This window comes from Narcine bancroftii, chromosome 3 (genome assembly GCF_036971445.1).
Source record: "Narcine bancroftii isolate sNarBan1 chromosome 3, sNarBan1.hap1, whole genome shotgun sequence".
NCBI classification, from domain to species: Eukaryota; Metazoa; Chordata; class Chondrichthyes; order Torpediniformes; family Narcinidae; genus Narcine; species Narcine bancroftii.
Window position 1 is genome coordinate 112,926,584 of NC_091471.1, and position 25,787 is coordinate 112,952,370.

Here is a 25,787-nt window from a genome sequence, read left to right on the forward strand (position 1 = left end):
GATGGAAACAGAGAGATCAAGCAAAGGTAGAGTGTCGCCAGAGATGGGCCAAGTGAATTTGAGGTCAGAGTGGAAATTGGCAGCAAAGTAAATGAAGATGATAAGCTCATCATAGGTGCATGAAGCTGCATCGATGTAGTTGTCAATTATAGCGGAGGAAGAGTTGAGCAAAGTGAATAAGTTGACAAGCTCATTACAGGTACACAAGGAAGTATGTAGCATTTGATATTGAGCCTGGAAAGTCCCAACATTCCACAATGGATCACAGGGCATTGTTGGACATCTTTGTGCAGCATTGGAGGGCAGAGGCAGATAGGGTAGCATGGAATGCCAGACAGCAGGAAGTTTAGGGTTATTCCAGTAGACGAATGCTCCATAAAGCTGTTCAGTTTATGCAACATAGAGAAGACTAAGTTGTGAAAACTGAATGCGATATATTAGATTGGTAAAAGAACAAGTGGACCTCTGCCACCTGGAAGGTTTGGATGGTAGGAAGAGTTGAAATGACAGGTTCTCCATCTCCTGTGACTGCATGGGAAACTGCTGTAAGAAGGAGAATGACGTGAACTAGGAAGTCACAAATGAAACAATCCCCTTGGAAAGCTGAAGGGGGAGTGGAGGCGAAGAGAAGAAATGTTTGGTGGAGGGATTATTGCTGAAGGTGATAGTAATTATGCAGTTCAATTCATTGAATGTAGAGGTGGAAGCAGAGGATGAGGCGAACTCTGTCCTTGTTGTTTAGGTGAAAAGGGGGAAGAGAGCAAAGGTCTGGGAAATAAATGAGATGGAGTCAGGGCCGTTGTTAATTAATAATGTGTGAGCAGTTAGGAGGAAGACATCTGAAGTAACCCGTTTGTAAAATCTCATCATAGAGTATGGAATCTCTCATTGTAGAATATGGAGATAGAATGCAATCGAATCCTTGCAGGAGGCAGTGTAGAACAAACAATGGTGAAGGCAATCACTTTGGAGATGAAAAGGTTATAATGAATGTTTATTACTAGCCTATCCTCTGAGATGGAGACAGAAACCTAGAAAAGGGAAGTGGGAAAGGATCGACCATATGAAAATGCAGCAGGATGGAAATCTGCAACCAGCTTTGTACAGTGCCAGAAACAGCACTGATCATCATCAATGTACCAGAAAAAGAATTGAGGGAGGAGGTCAGAGTAGGACTGAATGATATTCCACATCTCAGAAAATACAGATGCGTTCTCATAGTTACATCTTTGACCTGGGGAAAATCGAGTGGAGCTGAAGGCAAAGTTGGTTGATGTGAGAATGAGTTCAGCCAGGTAGGTGGAACTGGTTGGTTCTCTGTTCAAAGAAGAAGCAGACTGTCTGTGGTCCATCCTAGGGTAGGTTGGAGGTGTAAAAGGTTTGCACATCCATGGTAAAGATCAGCCACTGTGAGTTAGTAATTGGAAACTCTCAAAATGAAGGAGGACATCAGAGCTGTTATAGATGCAAGTAGGGAAATGAAAGGAAAAGGAATTGATTTACCGTAGGAAGAAATATGTGGTGGGACAAAAGATGGCTTAAACCATGGATCTGCCAGGTCTATCTTGCTTGTGGATCTTGACAGGTAATAGAAGCAGGATGTATAGGGATGGGAAACTACAAACTGTGGAGCAAAGATCTCCCAAGAAGGAGGTGCAAGAGAGCTGACGTTTGGCCTGCGAGATAGAGGTCAACTCATCAGTCCACAACAGCACTGGAGGGCTTGATGATGATATTAGGACTGGTTCTTAGTAAAGTGGTACATTGCAAGCTCTGAGGGGCTCATGTTAGAATGGAGAAGAGTCAAGGAAGTCAATGTCACATCAGCAGTTAGCAGCGAATATAATGAGAACAAAAAAAAGAAGCCAAGGTTATGAGTCCAGAGGGATCACAAATTCAGAAACAGGAGAAATGGTTCAGTCTGGACTCAAGATTCCTGCCAAAGATACATGCAGAGGTGAAAGAGGAGTTCAATATTATGTCAATCAATTCATTGAATTGGTAAGGCTGAAACAGAGGTCTTTGTTGAAGACTGACTGTTTGATCTATGGAAAGGGAGGAGATCACGAAGAACGTTAAAAATCAGCAGGGGGTTGATGTGGTTGGTGAAAAGCGAAGAGGGAGAAAGAACCTGAGGGGTATTGGAATTCAAGAGCTATTGGAGTTTGCAATCCTTGACACCTAAAAGGAAGGAAAAATGTTGCCTGTTGATGTACTGAATGCAAAGAATAAAGTGGAACTGTGTAGATTGAGTCAGCTGACGTTGCTGGAGAGAATGGTCAAGAGCAAACAGGTACAGATGCATGGCATTAAGCATGGACCTCAGGATGCAAATGCTAGACAGTGCAAAGACGCGATTCAGATATGTTCAATTCAGATATGTTCAATTTTGGCTTTTACATTCTAAAAAGTACACATATATATATATATATATACACACACACATATATATATGTATATGCTAAAGCAAAATCAAAAAAAGGCCTCTGGCATCACATTAAAATATTATGCTTCTTTTCACAACACTGTGTAATTAATGAAGTACAAGAGTTTGGAATACTTTCCAGATCTGCACTTAAGGTAGAACACAAGGGAACAAAGTCACTTTTCTAAATACAAGTTTAACTCAGATATGATGAAAGGAAAAGGGAAAATAAAAGGGAGCAATATACTAAAGATTGATGCATTATAAGAAAGGTGGCAAGGTGGAAGACCAAGAAAATAAACAAATAAACCAGCAACTCTTACCCAAACAATAAAGAGCTAGTAAAGCTAGAAAGTAGACTTTTCAATTTTAGAGAAGGTAAGCAAGAATACAATTAATATAGTGCATTTTTAAATCAGCAAAAGGAAGTTTCCAAGAGCACATATTTGTTGGCCCATTGATAAGTTGCACGATTTAATCCTATTTTCTAGATAAAAGTAAAATAAAATTATTTTTTTCAGAATGGGATGCAGCAGTGATAACGGTCAGCAATGCTGAGAATGACGCACATTTAATTAATGATATCTCACTGCATTAATAAAAAAGCTTAATGAAAACTACCACCACTACCTTGAATGCTCCATTTGGGATTCATGAAGACATCTTAACATTTACTTTGCAACAATAAAATGGACTAGTTACAAAACTACAGGAACATTCAACTTTGAAATGCATATTTTTTCTAAAAAGGAATTTTGTTATTTAGAATAAAATTGTTTTTATTAAGGTAGAATTTAGGCTTATTTTAAAACATGGTGCAAATCATTTCCACAATATAATACACATGGTGAAGGGAATAAAGGAGCACTAGATAGGGCAATCAATTAACATCAGCCTAGATCACTCAGGTCACCTGACAAGTTTCTGCACTACAGATTTTATGTTGTGATTATAAGTCATTCTAAGATGCATCATTGGATGTGCTCAAATATTCATTCCTCACAAACACATACAAAATAGTACAAGTTAGGATGGACTTCATTAATCTATTTCACATGTCTAACCAAAGTGTAATAATCATCAATTTGCTAAAATATGCAGTATACTAAACTAAAAGCTGCTGCTTCTGTGTGTTATGCTGTTGATTAGTGTCACATTTAGGAAAACTTCCAAGATTAATTTTGAAATAAATGCAACTAATTGACACAAGGGATACATTCAAAACTTTAATTACCTATCAAATTGTCAATCTGCAGATTAGCAATAACTAAATGATCAATTTGTCATCCTTTTTAAATAATGAATGATCTATAACATCTCAGAGTGAAACAGGTTATAATTGTATAAAATAAAATCAGGGTTTAATTTATTCCTTTAAATATGCTATGTTTGTGACGGGGATGCCTTCTGTTTCACACACAAATGTCTGCATCAAATACTCTCAGATCAGGTAATATAACAAACTAATGCATCCCAAAAAGGGTAACAGGATGACTGAAATTTTAATGAAACAGGAAAGAAGTTTAAATATCACATGATTGAACCACTAACACACACCATGCATCACTATTTGTTAATGGTTTTAGAAGGAGCATGGCAGGTACCCAAACACTGTCTGTGAAAGATCTTCAACTATGAAGTTCAGGGGTTTGATTTTAGGATGTGTAATGCATTCAGTTTCAGCATGGTGTTGGAAGTGCTCTCAGCTTCTGGCATTTAGCATGGCAGATGCAATCTCCGGAGGCAGCTCTTGCAATACAAGAAATACACATCAAACTACTGGTGAGTTTTGCTTCTGATGAATGGATGCTGTAATTATGAATGAGGATAGTGGGGGGGGGGGGGGTATTGGATGGATAATAATGCTCCAATTGGCCCCATTTGATCTGAATAGTCTAGTGCAGAACAGACAGTGCCAGCAAGAGACCAGCTCTGTATGCAAGGGGACCACATCTGGACTACACCCTGACAATACGGACACAAGGGTTCCAGAGAGGTCTCCAAGACCATAGGTTGGTCTCGTAATGACTGGATTTTGGAGAAGTCAGCAATGCAGGAAAATATTAGTGCTTTCTCCTGTGGAAAGAAGGTGAATTGCCTTCTATTATAAGTATGGAATTTGAGCGACTGCTTAATGTAGGAAATAATAAACTGCAAGATGCGACACATCATCGGCAATAGCCTGGAATGTACCGAGGCTAGAAAGTTCAGAATGATCTTGACCTTGATCTCTACAGGCAAAGCACTGCAAGCACACACAGGTTGTACCTGATATACCAGTGAAGACAAATTTCACCACTTCATTGTTGGTGGTTGTGGTTTTGAGGCAACAGTGTAGCGGTGGGGGTACATTAACAAAACCTCATTGTTCTATAAGTGATTAAGAACAGTTCCTTTTCAGTCCAAAAGTTCATGCATTCATGTGTTGGATTACAGTTGACATTATATGGGAGAGCTTTAGGTCAGAATAAAAGCTCAAGAAAATGAAAAACCTGCCAGTTCAAACTTTGAATAGATGCAAAGACAAAGAAATATGGGGAAAATTGTCAATTCCATCTTAAGCTAATTTTCAATTACACATCACTGTTTTTATTGGAGCTCTAAACTGATGGTACCACATTAAAAAGTATGCAGGTAAAAAAGTGGGTTCAATCACCATCAAATTTAACGAATCAATCTATTTGATTTACATACCTTTTCATTAGCTCTTTTAATTCATTTGCATTTTACTTTTCAGCAATCATGGATGCCCACTTCAGTGGACATCATTTGAAATTATTTTGAATCTTGCATAATATTTGGAACAAAAATGAGAGGTGATATCATTCTTACGTCTTTTGATTATGATGAAATGTCACCCTTCAGATTTAATTACACAAGTCAAATTAAAATGCAGCACTTGCTAGTATTGTTGATGAAAATGCTGATGAATTTTTATTTTTATTTTGTTTCGGAATGAACAGTTTGTCAAATACTGTTGATGAAGATCGTGCCCATTTAATGACTCAAATAAATCAACTAAACAGTAATTGAAGCAAGAATGTAATATACCTGAGGGCAGAGGAGAGGAAGTCTGATGTATGCCAACAATTTGCTAAGTTCTTTTTGTCTGTTGTCTGCATCATGCCGTACCCAGCTAAGCAATGCATTCAATATAGTTTCTTCACTTGGTATATTCATATCATCACTAGCCAACAGTTTAACTATTTCATTTGCAGGCAGTAATAAAAACTCCTGATTCCTTATCACGTCCATGAAGTGCTCCTAAAACAAACAAAAAAATTAACCCGTTATTTTCCTGCAGGTTAAATGTAAATTACATTGGGATTGAAAACACACATGTAATTCACAATTTTCTCACAAAAAGTAAAAACCACAAAAATTACTGCTTCAAATTTTTGCATACAAGCAATCAGATCCAATAGTCTTGCTTTATCATCTGTAAATACAGAGAACTGATGTAGATGGATTATTTATAACATGGTGAAATCAGAAAAGTGACCAAACTCATTCATGGTTTATTCATTACTGGAACACACAATTAGCTGACTTGTGATTTACTGAAATAGTTCAGTCATTATAAACCCCATCTGTTATGTGAAAATCAAAAAAAACACCAGATGTTGGAAATCCAACATGAAGAATGCATTGTACTCTGCCTTTTAAATTAAATGGCATTGTCTTCAATGTTACCTCACCTCTAGCTTTCAATGTTCTTCACTAACTATTGCTGAATGCTGAGAATATATAGAAATGATCCCTCAACAATTACGTGTCACTCCGACACATGGAAAGTACACATCTAAAAAAATGTCTTTCAATACTCTTTGCACTTTTAGCTTTAATTAAAAACATCCTGATATGAATATTACAATCTGCCAAAAACCTTTTTTTAATCTTCATAAATATTACTTTCAGAAGAGGTTAAGAAAAAATACACCGTTATTGAGCATAGTTATCACATACATACTGTGCGTTCACTAAAGGATATCCGTTTTAAAGGACGGTACATATTTTATTGTATAGAATACAATTCTTGTTGTATGCTGCTAACAAATACACTGAAGGTGATCTTTTATCTTTTGTTCAAACAAATGGAAGGCAGTGATTTGCATATTTACTTACATACTGAAGTCAGGTGTTCACTTCACCTACTTACAATCCACTTGAAAACTGCCTCAAGACATGTGTGCTCTCTTTTTAGCTCAGTTCTTTTGTCCCACATTACATTGGCAATTGCAGATCATCCATCATGCAAGCAAGAAATGGGAGCTTGCAATTGAAAATCTCGTCTATTAACCGGCCCCTTATATATTGTTTAAGATGAGAGGATTAATGGCAATAGAAAATGGCTAAACCAATGCATTAATCAGGATGCTCTTTATCGACTGCAGTTCAGCATTTAACACCATCATTCCCTCAAAACTGATCAGCAAACTTCAAGTCCTGGGGCTCAACACCCTACTGTGTAATTAGATCATGATCATAATCAGTGAGGATTGGTAAGATCATCCCCTCCACAATCTCCATCAGTACTGGAGAACTACAGGGCTACGTTCTTAGCCCCCTGCTCTTCTCACTTTTCACCTATGACTGTGTGGTTCAGTACAACAACAGTATCTACAGATGTGCCGACATACCAAGGTAGTGGGCTATATAAATAAAGGTGATGAGTCAGCGTATAGGAGGGAGATTGAAAACTTGGCTGAATGGTGCACCGACAACCTTGCACTCATGCACCAAAATGAAGGAGCTGATTGTTGACTTCAGGAAGGGAAAGCCAGAGATATATGATCCAGTGATCATTGGGGGGAAATCAGAGATGGAGAAAGTGGCCATTTCCAAATAGGAGGACATGCAGAGTCGGCAACAGAACAAGTCTAATAGGGGAGCCCTAGAGTGCCATGGGGGTGGGAGGTGCACAAACTGGCATTCAAAAACTCTCTCAGCAGGGGGGTGGGTGCGCATGCCTTACCTGCAATGAACCTCTGTGCACTCCCTCGGAACACACAAATACGGCGTGCTTATACTGCATGCTGATGCTAGTGCTGCGGGTAAGGGGGCACAATGACCAATTTGGGAAGGCAATGCCTGCAAATAACCCGCCCCCCCTTGGTGCCAACCCTGAGGACATGGTCATGGGTTACCATACACATACAATAAAATTTAAACCATATTGCAAAAACAACAAATGCAAAGAGATGATCACAACATCTACATCAGTTCTCTGTATTTACAGATGATAAATCTAGCAAAAACCTAGCTATTTCAACATAATTCAGTGATTTTTTCCTAGAGCTCTTTTTCCTATTCAATGATTTATCATTCTTCATATTACATACAATTCATGCATTCATACAATATAAATAAAGAACTGAAAGAAATGAATATGGAGCCTCACTCACCCTCCTTCAAAGCCCACTACTACTCTACTTGACATCAACAGGGCAGCTGAAGTGTTGTTAATCAGTCCAGAATTACGTGCCTGCATTAAACTTTCCCCCTTCTGCAGGCCCACTATGCACGCACCAACCAGCCCTGTAAACTAACCCACTGCACATCCGATGGCTGGTCCCGGTACTCCAATCCATCACCCATGTGCCAGCCAGCACTCACACACGCGCACAAGAAACATGGTTATGCATGGCTTATGGACCAGGGATGCCGCATTTAACCCCCTCCCTTCCCCTTTCTACCCCTACATCCCCAAATGGAGGAAAAATTAATGTCCGGCTTGAGGTGGCGCCAGACAGAGGACAGAGTGCTCAAAAGCTGGACTGTCTGGACTAAAACCAGACATCTGGCCACCTTAGAGTGGAGAGGGTGAGCAAATTTAAGTTCTTGGGAGTCACTACTTTGGAGGATCTTTCCTGGACAAACACACTAATGGCATGAAGAATAAAGCACATCAGCACCTCTACTTCCTCAGGAGACTGAGGAGGTTTGGTATGATGCCATAAACCCTGACAAAGTTCTACAGTTGTGTGGTGGAAAGTGTGCTGACCGGCTGCATCACGGTCTGATATAGGGACACCAATACTCTGAGCGAAAAGCCCTCCAACAGGTAGTGGACACAGCCCAGGATATCACACCCACTATTGAGATCATCTACATGGAATGCTGCCGTTGGAAAGCAGCAACAATTATCAAGGATCCACACCACCCAGAACTCACTCTGTTCTCACTGCTGCCATCAGGAAAGAGGAGTAGGTGCCACAAGACTTGCACCACCAGGTTCAGGAACAGCTGCTACCCCTCAACCATCAGACTCCTCAACATCAAACTCAATCAGGGATTCATTTAAGGTCTCTTATTTGTGCACTTTATTGATTTTTTTAATTCTTTGTTTTACAGCTTGTTCACATTTGTTATTTGTTTACAGTTCTTTATTTGTTTACATTTATACACAGCGTAGGGTTTTATTTTGCACTACCAATAAGTGGTAATTCTGCCTTGCCCACAAAAAAATCTCAGGGTTGTATGTGATGTCATCTCCATCGGGCACACAAAACTCAAAACGGTCAACCAGTTTACCTATCTCGGCTGCACCATTTCATCAGATGCAAGGATCGACAATGAGATAGACAACAGACTCGCCAAGGCAAATAGCGCCTTTGGAAGACTACACAAAAGAGTCTGGAAAAACAACCAACTGAAAAACCTCACAAAGATAAGCGTATACAGAGCCGTTGTCATACCCACACTCCTGTTCGGCTCCGAATCATGGGTCCTCTACCGGCACCACCTACGGCTCCTAGAATGCTTCCACCAGCGTTGTCTCCGCTCCATCCTCAACATCCATTGGAGCGCTCACACCCCTAACGTCGAGGTACTCGAGATGGCAGAGGTCGACAGCATCGAGTCCACGCTGCTGAAGATCCAGCTGCGCTGGATGGGTCACGTCTCCAGAATGGAGGACCATCGCCTTCCCAAGATCGTATTATATGGCGAGCTCTCCACTGGCCACCGTGACAGAGGTGCACCAAAGAAAAGGTACAAGGACTGCCTAAAGAAATCTCTTGGTGCCTGCCACATTGACCACCGCCAGTGGGCTGATAACGCCTCAAACCGTGCATCTTGGCGCCTCACAGTTTGGCGGGCAGCAGCCTCCTTTGAAGAAGACCGCAGAGCCCACCTCACTGACAAAAGGCAAAGGAGGAAAAACCCAACACCCAACCCCAACCAACCAATTTTCCCTTGCAACCGCTGCAATCGTGTCTGCCTGTCCCGCATCGGACTGGTCAGCCACAAACGAGCCTGCAGCTGACGTGGACTTTTTTACCCCCTCCATAAATCTTCGTCCGCGAAGCCAAGCCAAAGAATGTATGTACTCTGACAATAAATCTGAAATCAGATAGACAAAGGCTTCTAATGTAACTGTGAACACGAAGACAACCAGTGGTAGATGGAGAATTCATCTGGCAAATTGAATTTGACATAAATAAAAAGTGTTATTATCCATCTTTTGTAGATAACAAAAGGAAGTCAATCTTATATTTCAGCATCAGTGTTTTGGACATCAGGGACAAATACCAATTACTTATCTCTTTAATAACAAGTTTTTGGAATTATCTTTACAATTTCATAGTAAATACAGACAGGAACACTCAGAAACAAGACACAAATATAGTTATGAAGCTGGACTTGTTTGGGAATAGATAGCAGTAATCATGTATGCAAACTATTGATATATGCAAGACCTAGGCTTCAAACTATTTCTGGAGACATAAGAGACTGTAGTTGATGTGATTGGAGGCAAAAGATAACCTCATACAGCAGCCATTCTCAGCCTTTTTTTGGCTATGGGTCCCATCACCCCCATCCCCAGACTGTTTAATGCTTGCTGGCCCCCTTCCTTGTGAAGTAGTTAAGTTTTGGTTTCTTTCGTACTTCTCTCCTACTGACTATATTAAAAATATTTATGTTACGTGGGATGAAAAGAAAACAAGGCTTTTACTTAAATGTACTGTGGCTCCTGTTTGAAATCCTTCAATGTTTTGATGAAGGGTTTCAACCCAAAATAAAATGCCAGCAATATCCTTCTTTCCCCACTGATGCTGCTCGACCCACTGAATATTTTTTGCTTCAACTGACTTCTGTTGAATGCATTGAGACTTACAAGCAATAATCCTGAAGTTGCAAGATAACATTGTGTAAACAAAGACCAGTTTTTAGTAAAACAGCAGATGCATAACATACACTACAGGTAGCCATTTGACATAGGTGATTTCTACAAGGTAATGATTTAATTTTATACATGTATTTCTTCAAAAAGCATATCAGGGGTGTAGGTTAATACCAGGGGTGTAGACTAATTTTGCAGACGATGCCACTTTAGTTGCCCATTCAGAGCCAGCTCTCCAGCGCATGACGTCCTGTTTTGTGGAAACTGCCAAAATGTTTGGCCTGGAAGTCAGCCTGAAGAAAACTGAGGTCCTCCATCAGCCAGCTCCCCACCATGACCACCAGCCCTCCCACATCTCCATCGGGCACACTGAACTCAAAACGGTCAGCCAGTTTACCTACCTCGGCTGCACCATTTCATCTGATGCAAGGATCGACAAAGAGACTGACAACAGACTCACCAAGGCAAATAGCACCTTTGGAAGACTACACAAAAGAGTCTGGAAAAGCAACCACCGGAAGAAACACACAAAGATCAGCGTAAACAGAGCCGTTGTCATACCCATGCTCCTGTTCGGCTCCAAATCATGGGTCCTCTACCAGCATCACCTACACCTCCTAGAACGCTTCCATCAGCGCTGTCTCCGCTCCATCCTCAACATTCATTGGAGTGACTTCATCACCAACATTGAAGTATTCGAGCTGGCAGAGTCTGCAAGCATCGAATCCATGCTGCTGAAGACCCAACTGCGCTGGGTGGATCACGTCTCCAGAATGGAGGACCATCGCCTTCCCAAGATCGTGTTCTATGGCGAGCTCTCCACTGGCCACCGAGACAGAGGTGCACCAAAGAAGAGGTGCAAGGACTGCTTAAAGAAATCACATTGACCACCGCCAGTGGGCTGATATCACCTCCAACCGTGCATCTTGGCGCCTCACAGTTCGGCGGGCAGCAACCTCCTTTGAAGAAGACCGCAGAGCCCACCTCACTGACAAAAGACAAAGGAGGAAAAACCCAAAACCCAACCCCAACCAACCAATTTTCCCTTGCAACCGCTGCAACCGTGCCTGCCTGTCCCGCATCGGACTTGTCAGTCACAAGTGAGCCTGCAGCAGACGTGGACATACCCCTCCATAAATCTTTGTCCGCGAAGCCAAGCCAAAGTGAAAAGAGAAAGACTAATTGGGCAGCACAGACTCGTGGGTTGAAATGGCCTGTTACCGTGCTGTATGTCTAAATTAAAAATTAAAAGGTTGGCCACCCCGATTACTGGTGCCTCATCTACCCCGAAATAATCTTCGTCACATCTGATGGGTTGCAATTACCGGTTGTTTATTATCATTGAATCCAGAAAGTATAATACTCAACATATTTGATTTTGGGGAGATTCTTCCACCTAATCTTCCTTGCACTTGAATAAAGGTTTACAAATTCAGAGTGTCAGAGAAAAAGACAGCACAAAAACCAGAGCTTTGGCCCATTGAGTCCACTCGAACCATCAACCACCCATTTCAACTAATTAATTTTCTTTTAATTCTCCCCACTTTCTCATCAATTCTCACTAGTTTCTTCCATTTACCTACAGACCGGGGGTAATTTGCAGTGGCCAATTAACCTACCAACCTACTCGTCTTTGGGACATGGGAGGAAATCGGAGTACCTGGAGGAATTCTGCATAGTCACAAGAGGAACATGAAAACTTCACATTGGCAGCACCCGAGTCAGGAATGAAGCTGGGTCTCTAGCACTAGGAGGGAGTAGTTCTACTAGCTGCAACACTGTGATACATGTGTCTACAGCCGAGAAGTCTCTGCGGTTTTTCAACCATAACAGACTCACAAAATGGAGAATGTTGCCACAAAACAATATTGTGCTGTTTATTTCAATGCTCCATAAATCTTCGTCCGCGAAGCCAAGCCAAAGAAGAAATATGATTGGAAATTTACAATTTACAGAATGAAACTTAGTAACAACCATTTGCTGTACATAAAATAATCTTAGCATTTAGCCGATATTTTGGAGCTGTGTTTCAAATGGAATGCCAGGTATTTCTGTTGGATTCTTCAATAAAGGGAGGCCAATTATGAAATGTTGGGTTATTTTGGAATTTAGAATTTAATTGGATTAGGACTTGATCCAGAGCTATCCTGACCCAAACAAAATAAACCAAGAGCTCAGCACATCAAACAATCAAGCCTCCAATGAATGGAGCCATTCCACAATTGCCAGAGCAGAATCTCAACATAGGTGAAAGGCTATTGACCTAAACATATCATTCTTCCTGGATACTGTCTGATGCACTGATTGTTTCCAAAATTTTCTATTTTCTCCCAGAATTTAGAAGATTCTTATTGAGAGATGTTTCAATTACTTTAAATTTATCATTAATTACTGAAATTTTGTAAAGAGTAAATATTCCAGAAAATCATGAATAAGAATACAATTTTAAAATTTGATTGTATATACTATTGTACAACATAGTAATATCAAATTACTTATTGGGAGATTAATTCAGTTTAAATGCATCTGAATAGCTAAAGCCAAGCAGTTTCCATAACAACAGCTGATTCTTTAATAGCAAGATTGCTAGGTATCATAATTTCATACCATCATTGGGAATTTACTAACATTAAGGAAGATATATATAAAGATCCAACATATACCCATCCTACAAGGGTAATTAGTTGTGGAAATGGTTTTCTAAAACTATATTTCTATATGACAATTTTGCATGGGTCTGTCCCTGAATAAACTTTGCTAAAGACTATTCTTACACTAATAACATTATATCATTAATTTTCTGAATTCTGGACAAATTACATGACATCCAATTATGCATGGATAAAATGGGAGCTAATTGAACGGTGACAATTTTATGAAAGTAATGTAGGATATAAATTAACTCCTGGAAGTGAAAAGCTAGACTCTATTATGCCCAGACCATAGATTCTTCTGCAACAAATACAAATTAAATTTGTTTGCTCAATACCCCCTTCACAAAAAGGTACAAATTTCCATGAAAGGCATGCCGACAACTTACTGCTCAATGTCTGCCTCTATTTATATCTGTGTTAAAGATTTAAAGCTTTTTAATACAAGTAGCTTCTTTAAATTATATTAATATCTGCATCAAAAAGAATTTAAGGACCAAAAACCTCTCAAAAAAAAAAATAATTAAAAAAAAAACATTTTGTATTTTTCTACTATTTTATACATTCTCTTTGGCTTGGCTTCGCGGACGAAGATTTATGGAGGGGGTAAAAAGTCCACGTCAGCTGCAGGCTCGTTTGTGGCTGACAAGTCTGATGCGGGACAGGCAGACACGATTGCAGCGGTTGCAGGGGAAAATTGGTTGGTTGGGGTTGGGTGTTGGGTTTTTCCTCCTTTGCCTTTTGTCAGTGAGGTGGGCTCTGCGGTCTTCTTCAAAGGAGGTTGCTGCCCGCCAAACTGTGAGGCGCCAAGATGCACGGTTTGAGGCGTTATCAGCCCACTGGCGGTGGTCAATGTGGCAGGCACCAAGAGATTTCTTTAGGCAGTCCTTGTACCTTTTCTTTGGTGCACCTCTGTCACGGTGGCCAGTGGAGAGCTCGCCATATAACACGATCTTGGGAAGGCGATGGTCCTCCATTCTGGAGACGTGACCCATCCAGCGCAGCTGGATCTTCAGCAGCGTGGACTCGATGCTGTCGACCTCTGCCATCTCGAGTACTTCGACGTTAGGGATGTAAGCGCTCCAATGGATGTTGAGGATGGAGCGGAGACAACGCTGGTGGAAGCGTTCTAGGAGCCGTAGGTGGTGCCGGTAGAGGACCCATGATTCGGAGCCGAACAGGAGTGTGGGTATGACAACAGCTCTGTACACGCTTATCTTTGTGAGGTTTTTCAGTTGGTTGTTTTTCCAGACTCTTTTGTGTAGTCTTCCAAAGGCGCTATTTGCCTTGGCGAGTCTGTTGTCTATCTTGTTGTCGATCCTTGCATCTGATGAAATAGTGCAGCCGAGATAGGTAAACTGGTTGACCGTTTGGAGTTTTGTGTGCCCGATGGAGATGTGGGGGGGCTGGTAGTCATGGTGGGGAGCTGGCTGATGGAGGACCTCAGTTTTCTTCAGGCTGACTTCCAGGCCAAACATTTTGGCAGTTTCCGCAAAGCAGGACGTCAAGCGCTGAAGAGCTGGCTCTGAATGGGCAACTAAAGCGGCATCGTCTGCAAAGAGTAGTTCACGGACAAGTTTCTCTTGTGTCTTGGTGTGAGCTTGCAGGCGCCTCAGATTGAAGAGACTGCCATCCGTGCGGTACCGGATGTAAACAGCGTCTTCATTGTTGGGGTCTTTCATTGCTTAGTTCAGCATCATGCTGAAGAAGATTGAAAAGAGGGTTGGTGCCAGAACACAGCCTTGCTTCACGCCATTGTTAATGGAGAAGGGTTCAGAGAGCTCATTGCTGTATCTGACCCGACCTTGTTGGTTTTCGTGCAGTTGGATAATCATGTTGAGGAACTTTGGGGGACATCCGATGCACTCTAGTATTTGCCAAAGCCCTTTCCTGCTCACGGTGTCGAAGGCTTTGGTGAGGTCAACAAAGGTGATGTAGAGTCCTTTGTTTTGTTCTCTGCACTTTTCTTGGAGCTGTCTGAGGGCAAAGACCATGTCAGTGGTTTCTCTGTTTGCGCGAAAGCCGCACTGTGATTCTGGGAGAATATTCTCGGCGACACTAGGTATTATTCTATTTAGTAGAATCCTAGCGAAGATTTTGCCTGCAATGGAGAGCAACGTGATTCCCCTGTAGTTTGAGCAGTCTGATTTCTCGCCTTTGTTTTTGTACAGGGTGATGATGGTGGCATCACGAAGATCCTGAGGCAGTTTACCTTGGTCCCAACAAAGCTTGAAAAACTCATGCAGTTTGGCATGCAGAGTTTTGCCGCCAGCCTTCCAGACTTCTGGGGGGATTCCATCCATACCTGCTGCTTTGCCACTTTTCAGTTGTTCGATTGCCTTATATGTCTCATCCAGGGTGGGAACCTCATCCAGCTCTAGCCTTAGGGGCTGTTGAGGGAGCTGGAGCAGGGCGGAATCTTGGACTGAGCGGTTGGCACTGAAAAGAGATTGGAAGTGTTCTGACCATCGGTTGAGGATGGAGATCTTGTCGCTGAGGAGGACTTTGCCGTCTGAGCTGCGCAGCGGGCTTTGGATTTGGGGTGAGGGGCCGTACACAGCCTTTAGAGCCTCGTAGAAACCCCTGAAGTCGCCAATGTCCGCGCTGAGCTGGGTTCGTTTGGCGAGGCTAGTCCACCACTCATTTTGGATCTCCCGGAGTTTGCGCTGAAGATGGCTGCATGCGCGACGGAAGGCTTGTTTCTTCTCTGGACAGGACGGCTTTGTAAGGTGAGCCTGGTGGGCAGCTCGCTTCTTTGCCAGCAGCTCCTGGATTTCCTGGCTGTTTTCGTCAAACCAGTCCTTGTTTTTCCTGGAGGAGAAGCCCAGTACCTCTTCAGTGGATTGCAGTATGGTAGTCTTCAACTGATCAGTTATACATTACAGTAAACTTATTTGTCCAGTATTTATACATTCAGAATTCTCATGGAATTGGAAAAAATTTCAGAGTATTAATATTATGTTGAACCTGATGAAATGCCATTTGAGTGTTAAGATCATTGCAAGTAAATTGCACTGCCCTTTTAAAACTTATAATCAAGTCATTTTGGTTTAAATGGTAGGCTAGATTATGTGGTAACATCTCTGCCTGTCTGACACAAGATGATTTCATTTTTATGAAAATTAGCCAAACTGAATTTTATTTCAAGTGTAAAATATGAGTGAAAAGACAGTTTTAGTTTATTTACAGATATATTTTGGGGTAGTACAGTACTAGATTCCCTTGTGTTCTCATCCCTCCCCACCAATCTCCCCCCAGCACCTTCCCCTGTAGCTGCAGGAGGTCCCACATTTGCACCCACTCTTCCCCTCACCACAGTCCAGGGCCCCAAACAGGTCTTTCAAGTGAAGCAACACTTCACTTGTGTATCCATAGGACTGATTTACTGCATCTGGTGCTCCCTTTATGGCCTTCTCTACATCGGAGAAACTGGGCGCAGATTGGGTGATTGCTTCGCTGAGCACATTCGCTCTGTCCTCCCAGTTCTGTAACACACTCTGTCCACGGCCTTGTATACTATCCCACCAAAACCACCCAAAAATTGGAGGAACAACACCTGATTTTGCATTTGGGCACTCTCTAACCAGATGGCATTAACATCGATTTTTCCGGTTTCTGCTAACCTCCTCTCCTTTTCCCTTCTCCTTTCTAGTTCTCTTTCATCCCTTCCCTCTCTCCCTCCCTTCACCTAGCAATCCCTCCTCCCCTTGCTTGCTGCTGTCCCCTCCCTCCCTTCTCCATCCATCATCTTCTGCCTTTGCAACCACACTCTACCCTTTTGCTCAAACACCTGCCAACATATTTCCATACCTTGATGAAGGGCTTAAGCCTGAAACATTAGTTATGTATTTTTACCTTTGCTACATAAAGGACTGTTTGACCTGTTGAATTTCTGCTTTGTGTGTTTTTACTTCAACCAATGTGTACAGATTTTCATGTTTTACTCCTTCATACTAGTCTGATTAGCAGACATCCTTGAAGATTAGGCACTTCATCTGATAGTGAGTACAAATCATTTATTTGATTTATTTTTTCTATATTTTATATTAATATTGATTAGCCTTAAAACAAATTATGGTGTAAAGATTTATAAATGGTGATGAGAAGACACATTTAACAAATTATTCAAAAATTTATAGTCAGCCATGAGGAAGCATACAGGAGTGAGACAGATCAGCTAGTTGAGTGGTGTCACAACAACAACCTTGAACTCAATGTTAGCAAAGCTAATGTAGTAATTGTGAACTTCAGAAAGGGGAAACCAGGAGAACACAAGCTTGTCCTCATCGAGGGGGTTTGGAGTGGAAAGAGTAAAGAACTTAAAATTCCTGAGTGTCACCATCTCTGAAGATTTATTCTGAGGCCTTTATGTCAATGTAATCATGAAGAAGACTTGCCAGCAGGCTATATTTTAAGGTTTTGAGGAGATTTGGAATAACACTAAAGGCTCTTGCAAACTTCCACAGGTGTACTGTGGAGAACACTTTGACTTGTTGCATCACTGTTTGGTATGGAGGTGCAATGCACAGGGCAGGAAAAGGTTACAGAGGGTTGTGAACGCGACCAGTGCCATCATATGTATTAGTCTTTAATCCATTAAGAGGTGGTGTCTCAAGACCCTCACCACCTTGGCCATGCCCTCTTCTCATTGCTACCATCAGGAGGGAGGTACAGGAGCCTGAGACAAACACCCAACAGTACAAAAACAGCTTCTTCCATTCTGCCATCAGATTTACGAATGGACAATGAACCAGACTTTTTTCTCTTCTTTGGCATTTCTCTATTTATTTATCTATTTATTTATTTAGTGTATTTATAGAAACATAATTTATAGCAATTTTCGCACAATAATGCTGCCGCAAAACAACAAATTTTGTGACATGTTCATGACAATAAACGATTCTGTTCAGATTTATGCATAGAATACTAGAGAGATGTACAGTAATTGTTTTTATGGTGCAATTCTTATGTAACAGGAATATTAATGCAACACATTCCCCATGGAGGGCAGGCGGCTTGGAGTATACTTTAATTAATTTAACTAAAATGTATCTAATTATATTATCAAACTATTACAGTATTTAGAACATAGAACACAATTGTCGATTTATCTATGCTATCTCATTAACTATGGCCACATTTCAGCATTTTATAGACACCTCCTCTACTGAACCATCATTCACATAACCTTTTCTAACGATCTGTGAAGGAGACATTGATCTAACTGATATTAATGAACTGTGAAGGAGCCACTCCCTCAGATACATACCATGGTGTCAACTAACCCATACACATGATCTGTGAAAGAACCATCCCTCTAAATACATACCATGGTGTAATTGTGAGCCACTTTATGCAGGTCAGTGCAGCCTTGTGCATCTGCAAATGAACGAATTCCAAGGCAGTTGGAAGGGTGAAGCTGCTTCATCAGGAACCCACAGCATGCCTCAACAACCTGAGACAGTTGTAACAGGCAGGCTGTAGATAACAGGCACTCAATATTATCTTCTTTTAATTCCAAACGTCCTAAAGAAAAAAAAGTAAATTATGCACTTTTTTTTTAACCTTGTTAAGAAACTTGTTATGGATATTCTGATTAAATTTTATTCAAAAAGAATGGCTTAAAATGGTGCCACTGTATTACTTGTGTTCATGCAATGCCTAATTTACAGCATGTTCAAGTTTGACTTCTTTAGTGACAAAACTATACCAAAAGATAACTATAGCAGCACATAAAATGGAAAGAGCATGCAGGATAAATCTATCCAGTTTTGAAGATCTCAACCTTAGAGATAGATGGAATGAGTCCGAAGATGTTTATTAATAAAAAATGCAGGTTGGAAATAGAAAATAATCAAGACACATGCTCTATTTTAAATCCTAGTGTAATTTAGTTAACAATTGTTAATATTAGCTCCTTATATAATTATAATCTGTTAATAACATTTTTGCACAAATGATTTTATCTTGTATAGGAGATGTCTGGATCACCTTGCTCCTTCCTTTAGTCTCTTATATTCTGCTATTCATCTTGCATTTTGTCCTTCTTCTTTGACTTTTGTCTTCAGTCAACTCTCCCATGTGCCCTTGGTCACCTCATTCTCCTGCCACTCTATTGAGCTTTACTCATTTTGAATTCCACTATGACCTAATCTAAAGTGATCGCTCTGGCTGACATCATCTCATCCTTTCCCAACTATGTTTAACTACCTATTTGGTCCTGTCTGATCTATCTAGCAACTCTCAATCAACACAATGACTGGGGCAACATTGGCCATGGACGGAGGGATGAGTGGCAGACTTGAGAGAAATTGTTCCTTCTAATGATATGTTATCAAAGACATGTTACATCAACTATATTCTGATCCAGACCAGCTGTTTACCTTAAGGTTGGAAGGGAAACTCATTGATGCTAATGGTAAGAGACCCAATACAATTTGTATCCAGTGCTACAGCCATATGAGGAGAAAGACAGACACTTGTACTGTTTGACATTTGTAATTTTGTTCAGCTAAAAGCAGCAGTAAAAGCACAAATACTTTTACTCCCTAACTTACGACTGTAATTTGGACTGAAAGATCAGTTGTTTCTCAAAATGGATGCATGTTGGAATTGTGTATATTTGTTAAAAAAAACAAAAAATATAAAATTTACGCAGTTTATGTTGTATTTGACAAACTATAATAGGGCATGCAAGACCCAAAATGTGTGTAATTACCTTGTTAGTTGGCATCCCATGGCCTGTAGGCTGGCCACGGCAATCTTGATTCTTGTGCGCATGTGCGAATCTTCGGTTGGAGCATGTGCAGTTAGTTTGCATAATGGAATTTGGCTGGCACATAAGCGAGAGTTAAGTGCTCTAACGATATTGAATTTGTGCCCTTAACTCTTGCACATGCACCAACCGAACTCCAATATGCAAACCGCCAATGCATCAACCGAAGACTCGCGCATGAGCGCAGGAATCAAGATGGCCGCACCCAGCCAACAGACCCCGGGATGCCGATTAACAAGGTAAGTAAGCATTTTGCTCTCATATGCCCTGTATCCCTGTTAGAGTTTGTCAAATACAACATAAACCACGTAAATTTTATATTTTTTCTTTATATTCTTTTAAACAAATTTTTGGTTGTATATGTGGATGGACACAAAGTGCATAGGTCGGATGTCGGGGAGTACCTGTATTATAATACTTTAAGCCGGTGAGTTAATTTCAATGGATAGGAGAAAAAGGGCACAGGTATGTGAAAGGAGATTTCATTGGTAGGAGTGCTATTCCTGCTTGGCAACTCAGATTTGCAGAGAACACAGAGCAGCACAGGAACAGGCCTTTCAGCCCATAGGTCTGTGCCAAACATGATGTCCAAATCAAACTAAAACTCTGCTGTTTGCCCTAGATAGATATTTCTCCATCTCCCTCATACTCGTCTCTCTTGAAGCCTCTTAAATCAGTGGGAAAAAGATTCTGACTGACCCCATCAATACCTCTCATGATTTTATAGCTCTCCATCAGGTCTCCCCTCAGCTGCCTTCAGTCTAGTTTGTCCAGTCTCTCCCCACAACTCATATCCTCTAAACCAGGCAACATTCTGGTAAACCTGTACCCTTTCCAAAGCCTCCACATCGTTTCTGTAATTAGGCAACTAGAATTGCACATGTTGAACCAAATAAGCTTACTCTTGGCTGGGTAGTTGTGGCAAGAAGCTAGATTTCTCCCTTTGTAATTGCATTACTTTCTTTTTATAATAGTTATATGTCACTGTGGGAAAGCCTGGTCATGCTACATTTGTAAGCATACAAAAGCTCTTTTCTAAAATGAAAATAAAATGAAACTGCCTCTTTGTGGCAGTTTTCAAGGGGTCTAGCATTAGATTGTGAAGGAAACAAGTACTGGAAAAGCAAAGTATGATTAATTTGCACTCACTTTATTATTCAAAACACACACACAAAGTTCATGCCGCAATATCATGATTAAGCTCTCTATAGTTGATAGGGATTCAATTTTATGAGTGGTTAGCACTAGCTCAAGCTAGCAAACACGGATTAAAGCCATGCCTATACCTCTTAAATAGGAAGTGGGTTTTTTTTGTCTGCAACCAGTGGTGGAGATCATTCTAAAGACTTGGGTAAGTTCATGAAAGTGTTGGCAGAACATGCGGGGTTTTCTGATGCAGCTCCGGAAGCCTCATCACATAGGTGGAGAGCAAAAGAGATGTCATCCCCTTAGGGCAGACAGCCCACTAAGAACTTAACTGAATGATGGAAGAAGACAGCAAACAATGTCAACAAATGGTGCCATCACTCAATCTGCCACTCTTGAATACTCTTTTGGTATAAAGATTAGTTTACATTTGTAAATGGTGAGCCTGAACTTGAAGATGTTAAGCTGGGAACAATAATGGAATAGCAAATCGGAATTCAGTTTCTTGAAATATGAAACAACATTCTTCAATCCCTTTCTGGTTGGCAAGAAATGGGCTTCCAATGTTGCCTTTTCTTTTTCTCCTTCTCTACGACCTTTCCAATTCTTGCAATGGCAATGGCAGTGCTCATGTTATTTCGAAGCTTCAGACAATAACAAATCTTGAGGCCTATTTAACAACAAATTGTTAAGTACTTTCAGAAGCAGCAGAAACTCCAGAGAAAGATTCTGGGTGGCAGTATGGTGATAGCTGTGCTGTCTCTGCTTGCGTGGGTTTTAGATTGATATCTGAAGGTAGGGATTTACTGGATGCCATTTTCCATATTTTGCCATCATCAGTTGGACATGATTAAAATTAGAGGAATAAATCCAGATTGCTCCTGGGGTTAGTCATTGACTACACAGGCAGAATGAATGCAGAGCAGATGGACTTTGAGATAGCCAATCACTTGTGATTCTTCTTCTTCTTCTTCTTGGGGTCATCCCTCAGGACTTTAGGATGACCTGCTTTCACTCTATATCTGTGGATTTTAAGGTGATGGATGAGGCAAAATTGGAAAGTGCAATCTTCTGCATAGATGGGACAGGAGGTATCCTTGGGTCAGATGGATAGGTGGAAACCCTCCAACCCACCCCCCACCAAACCCATGTGTATCAACTTGGAACGAACTTTGAAATTATACTATGTCCCCAGGATCTCATCTTGGAGGCAATAAAAGTCACAATTACCCTCACTGTCACTTGCAGTGTAGATCTAGTTCTATTCTATGACTATATTATCTGTAGTCATCTTTGTATGATTCTATGGAAGAATGAGTCACTTTCCTTTTCATGCATGGATATACCCAAACTATTTCCTTAAGTTCAAAGTTCAGGTTCAAGTACATACATGACATCACCTACAACTCTAAAATTCTTTTTCCAGCAGGCTGGGCAGAATTTATACTTATTGGTAGTGCAAAACACTGTACAGAACTCAAGAAAAGATATGTAAACACATTGACGGTTCAATACAGAAGAAAAATAAATAAATAATATGCAAGTACTTAAATTAGTCTTTGATTGAGTTTGTTGTTTTGGAGTCAATTCTTGAAATGTTACTATAGAACTTCCTATTTTATAACTTCTCTTCTGCTCTGCAATCCCTCTCCTCTTTCTCTTCTGTGCTGCTCATTTTTATATTGTTCACCAGAATACATTATTAAAACCCTCCTGTCTGGTAGCAACAGGGAGGGTGTTGGGGTGGGGGGTTCAGGTGTAACATCAACCACAGCACTCTCTTGAGATATCTAAATTCTGTATCTGAATATCAAACAATCTCCTAATCAAACTGTTTTCTAATTTAGCAAACAATAAGAAGCTGGAGAGACTCAGCAGGTCAGGCTGCTTTGACAGAGAGAAACAGTCAATGTTTTGGGTTGGGACATTTCTCAAACCTTGTTGAATTGCTCCAGTTTCTCACTGTTTGCTCAAGATTCCAGCATCTAAAGTTCTTGCTATTCTCATGTCCTCTAATTAATTATCAAACCTGTAAATAAGAGGGGATCTCATGAACCAAGAAGATTCTGCATTCCATGTGCAATATTTCAAAATGCTGGATTTTCTTTCTTTTTGAGTACAGTTTACAGTTACTGATAAATAGAAATTCTGCTTGGTTGCAGGTATGCTGTTATGTATTTGAATTTTGAACTATGTTTGCAGACAACATCATGTTAATGCCAATTAAGTACCATGGTGTCAGCCGAGTTGGAAGTCTGACGTCACTATTAGCCAGTCTGTATACTTCCCGTTTACAAAGGTTATATATGTACCAATGCCTTGCCCAGCGCAAGTACGTTGCAATGTGGAAATAGATTGTGTGCAGGCATTTTAAAAGCTGACCTCGTGCAGCCGATCATTCTCTTTGCTCCTTGGTCCTGAATATGAGCACTGCTCTATGTCAGGTCACAAACTATGGATATTGCTGGAGGAGTCATTGGTAAAGTATGCACTACACTTAGAGCGGGACTGTAGTATTGTGTGGGAATACTTAGCACCCTGTTGGTACAGGGAATTGGGAGTGTATGTTGAAGTCCCTGTTTTGTAAGAGTGTGCTAGTTACTGAATATTACTGCATGTGTGTAATAAAGAGAAATAGAGAGTAGGCAGCCACTGGTATCAGAGATCGCTGTATCCAATGTGAATGCCTATATTGTTTTAGTACCAAGAGTTGCTTTGTGTCTTCCCTATGACTATTTCCCCTGTGTGTACAATATCTTATTCAGCTTGCTTAAATAGAACTATCATTTATGTAGTCTACTGCACATTACAACTAATACTAAATTTATTATAAACAGACTTAATAGAAAGAACACACTATTTAGGAAGTTCACTTTCTAGTTTCTCTGTGAACCCACTGAACCTGATTTAAGTCTCACGTAACATAGTCACATCCAAGCAGGGATGCTGTAATTTTGCATCCAGTTGACTCATGCATTAATTTTTCTGCATCATGGAATTGTCTTTTTGGAGGATGAAGGTGAGCAGATTTATCTTGGAAAATACTGAACCATGGGAATGATGTTACATAGCATTGGGCAAGCGATAAGAAGGAGGTAATATTGAGCTGGAAGTTATACGTTATATACAAGGCAGTAACAGTTCATCAAGAAATATTGAATTCAAACTACTTGAACTAGGTGGGATGGTGAGCTCTTTTGTATCAAACCTTTCAGTTGTAATGTCAGCCCACAAATTACTACATTATTAAATTCACAGTTATGGTGGGATTTAAACTCATGACCACTGGGTTTCCATAATACCATCAGGCAACTATCTAAAAGTGAATGGATCAGTCTACTTTATCACCTCTATTCTGACAATACCAGCAGTACCAGGAACAAAGAGAAGCTGGAGGGACTCAATGAGTCAGGTAGTATAGACAGAAACTATCAGTCTCCTGGAAATGATGATACTCACAGGTTCTTAGCTAAGCAACCATGAGTTTAAGGTCCCCATCCTTCTATCGTCGTATGTCAAAGGTATGTGGCTATCTTGCATCCTCCCATCTTTCTTCCAATCATAATAATCTCCTCCAGCCTTTCAATGCTTTGAGAAATTTGCACTCCTCATTTCCAAATTTGGTGACCTTCCTTCAAGTTGCAAGGCCCAAAACAACAGATCTCTATCCCGAAACATTCCCTCTTGCTCATTGTTTTCAAAATGATCCTCCAAACCTAGCACCCTTGAATTGTTTTGGTCATCTGCCCCTAATGATACCTGATGTATTTCGGCATTCTTACATTTTGTTTGGAGATGTCCCTGGAAACATCTTTTGGAATGTTGTAATGTTAGACTTGATACCAATGAAGATTTTGCTGTTTATGAAAGCAAAATCTTATTCAGCTTGCTTAAATAGAACTATCATTTATGTAGTCTACTGCACATTACAACTAATACTAAATTTATTATAAACGGACTTAATAGAAAGAACACACTATTTAGGAAGTTCACTTTGCAAGTTTCTCTGGAACAGTTTAACAAAATTGTTAAATGCAACAGTTGTATTAAAGTTGATTCTTTTCTGTTTACCTGTGTAGGCATATTGAACTAATGCCCATAGTGCATTTGAGTCAACACCTTCAATCTTTATTTCTTCCTGCTTAGCTTCCCTGACATCATTTGTGAACATTGCAGCAAAGTAGTCTGAAACTGATGAGAGAACCAACCTGGGAAAAGAACAAGAAATCAGCTATTAACAGCCTTCATAACCTTCACCAACATATGCTCACTCACCTTGATGCATTTCACTTTAGGAAATCTATTGTAATTTGTTGTGGAGAATAAAGACATTGTTGGCTATTTTAATTTTGACAGTTAATTCAGAAGACAAAGTGCAAATGTAAAATATATTTTAAAAAATTTAGGGATAATAACCTTTTCACTGAACTCAGGGTCCAATTTAGATCCATAAATTAGAGCCCTGGACATAGATGACCAACTAGTTCTAGACCAACAGGTGAGAAATCACGAGGGAAATAACCTATTTGTACTTGTCTTTAGTTTTCTGATTGTTTACCTGTTGCAAAAGTTTTACTTCACCCAGAACTGTGCAATCAACTCTCAATTATTGGTCAGTGTCAGGTGGATTAACTGTGCCACCCCAAATGCTTCTGCTTGCTGCCT

The 25,787-nt window shown here is 40.5% G+C and overlaps 1 protein-coding gene across 6 annotated transcripts in view; it reads right to left on the reverse strand.

Annotated features, from left to right (window-relative positions):
• The window catches only part of LOC138757491 (kelch-like protein 5), a 114,365-nt gene that overhangs the window by 44,167 nt on the left and 44,411 nt on the right, over window positions 1-25,787 (reverse strand). For all 6 annotated transcript variants that reach the window (XM_069924932.1, XM_069924930.1, XM_069924931.1 and 3 more), the window contains exons 4-6: window positions 25,194-25,330; window positions 18,531-18,727; window positions 5,477-5,689 (exon numbers count right to left, since the gene is read on the reverse strand). In XM_069924932.1, the coding sequence (XP_069781033.1) occupies window positions 5,477-5,689; window positions 18,531-18,727; window positions 25,194-25,330 (547 nt within the window). The remainder of the gene's footprint in view (window positions 1-5,476; window positions 5,690-18,530; window positions 18,728-25,193; window positions 25,331-25,787) is intronic.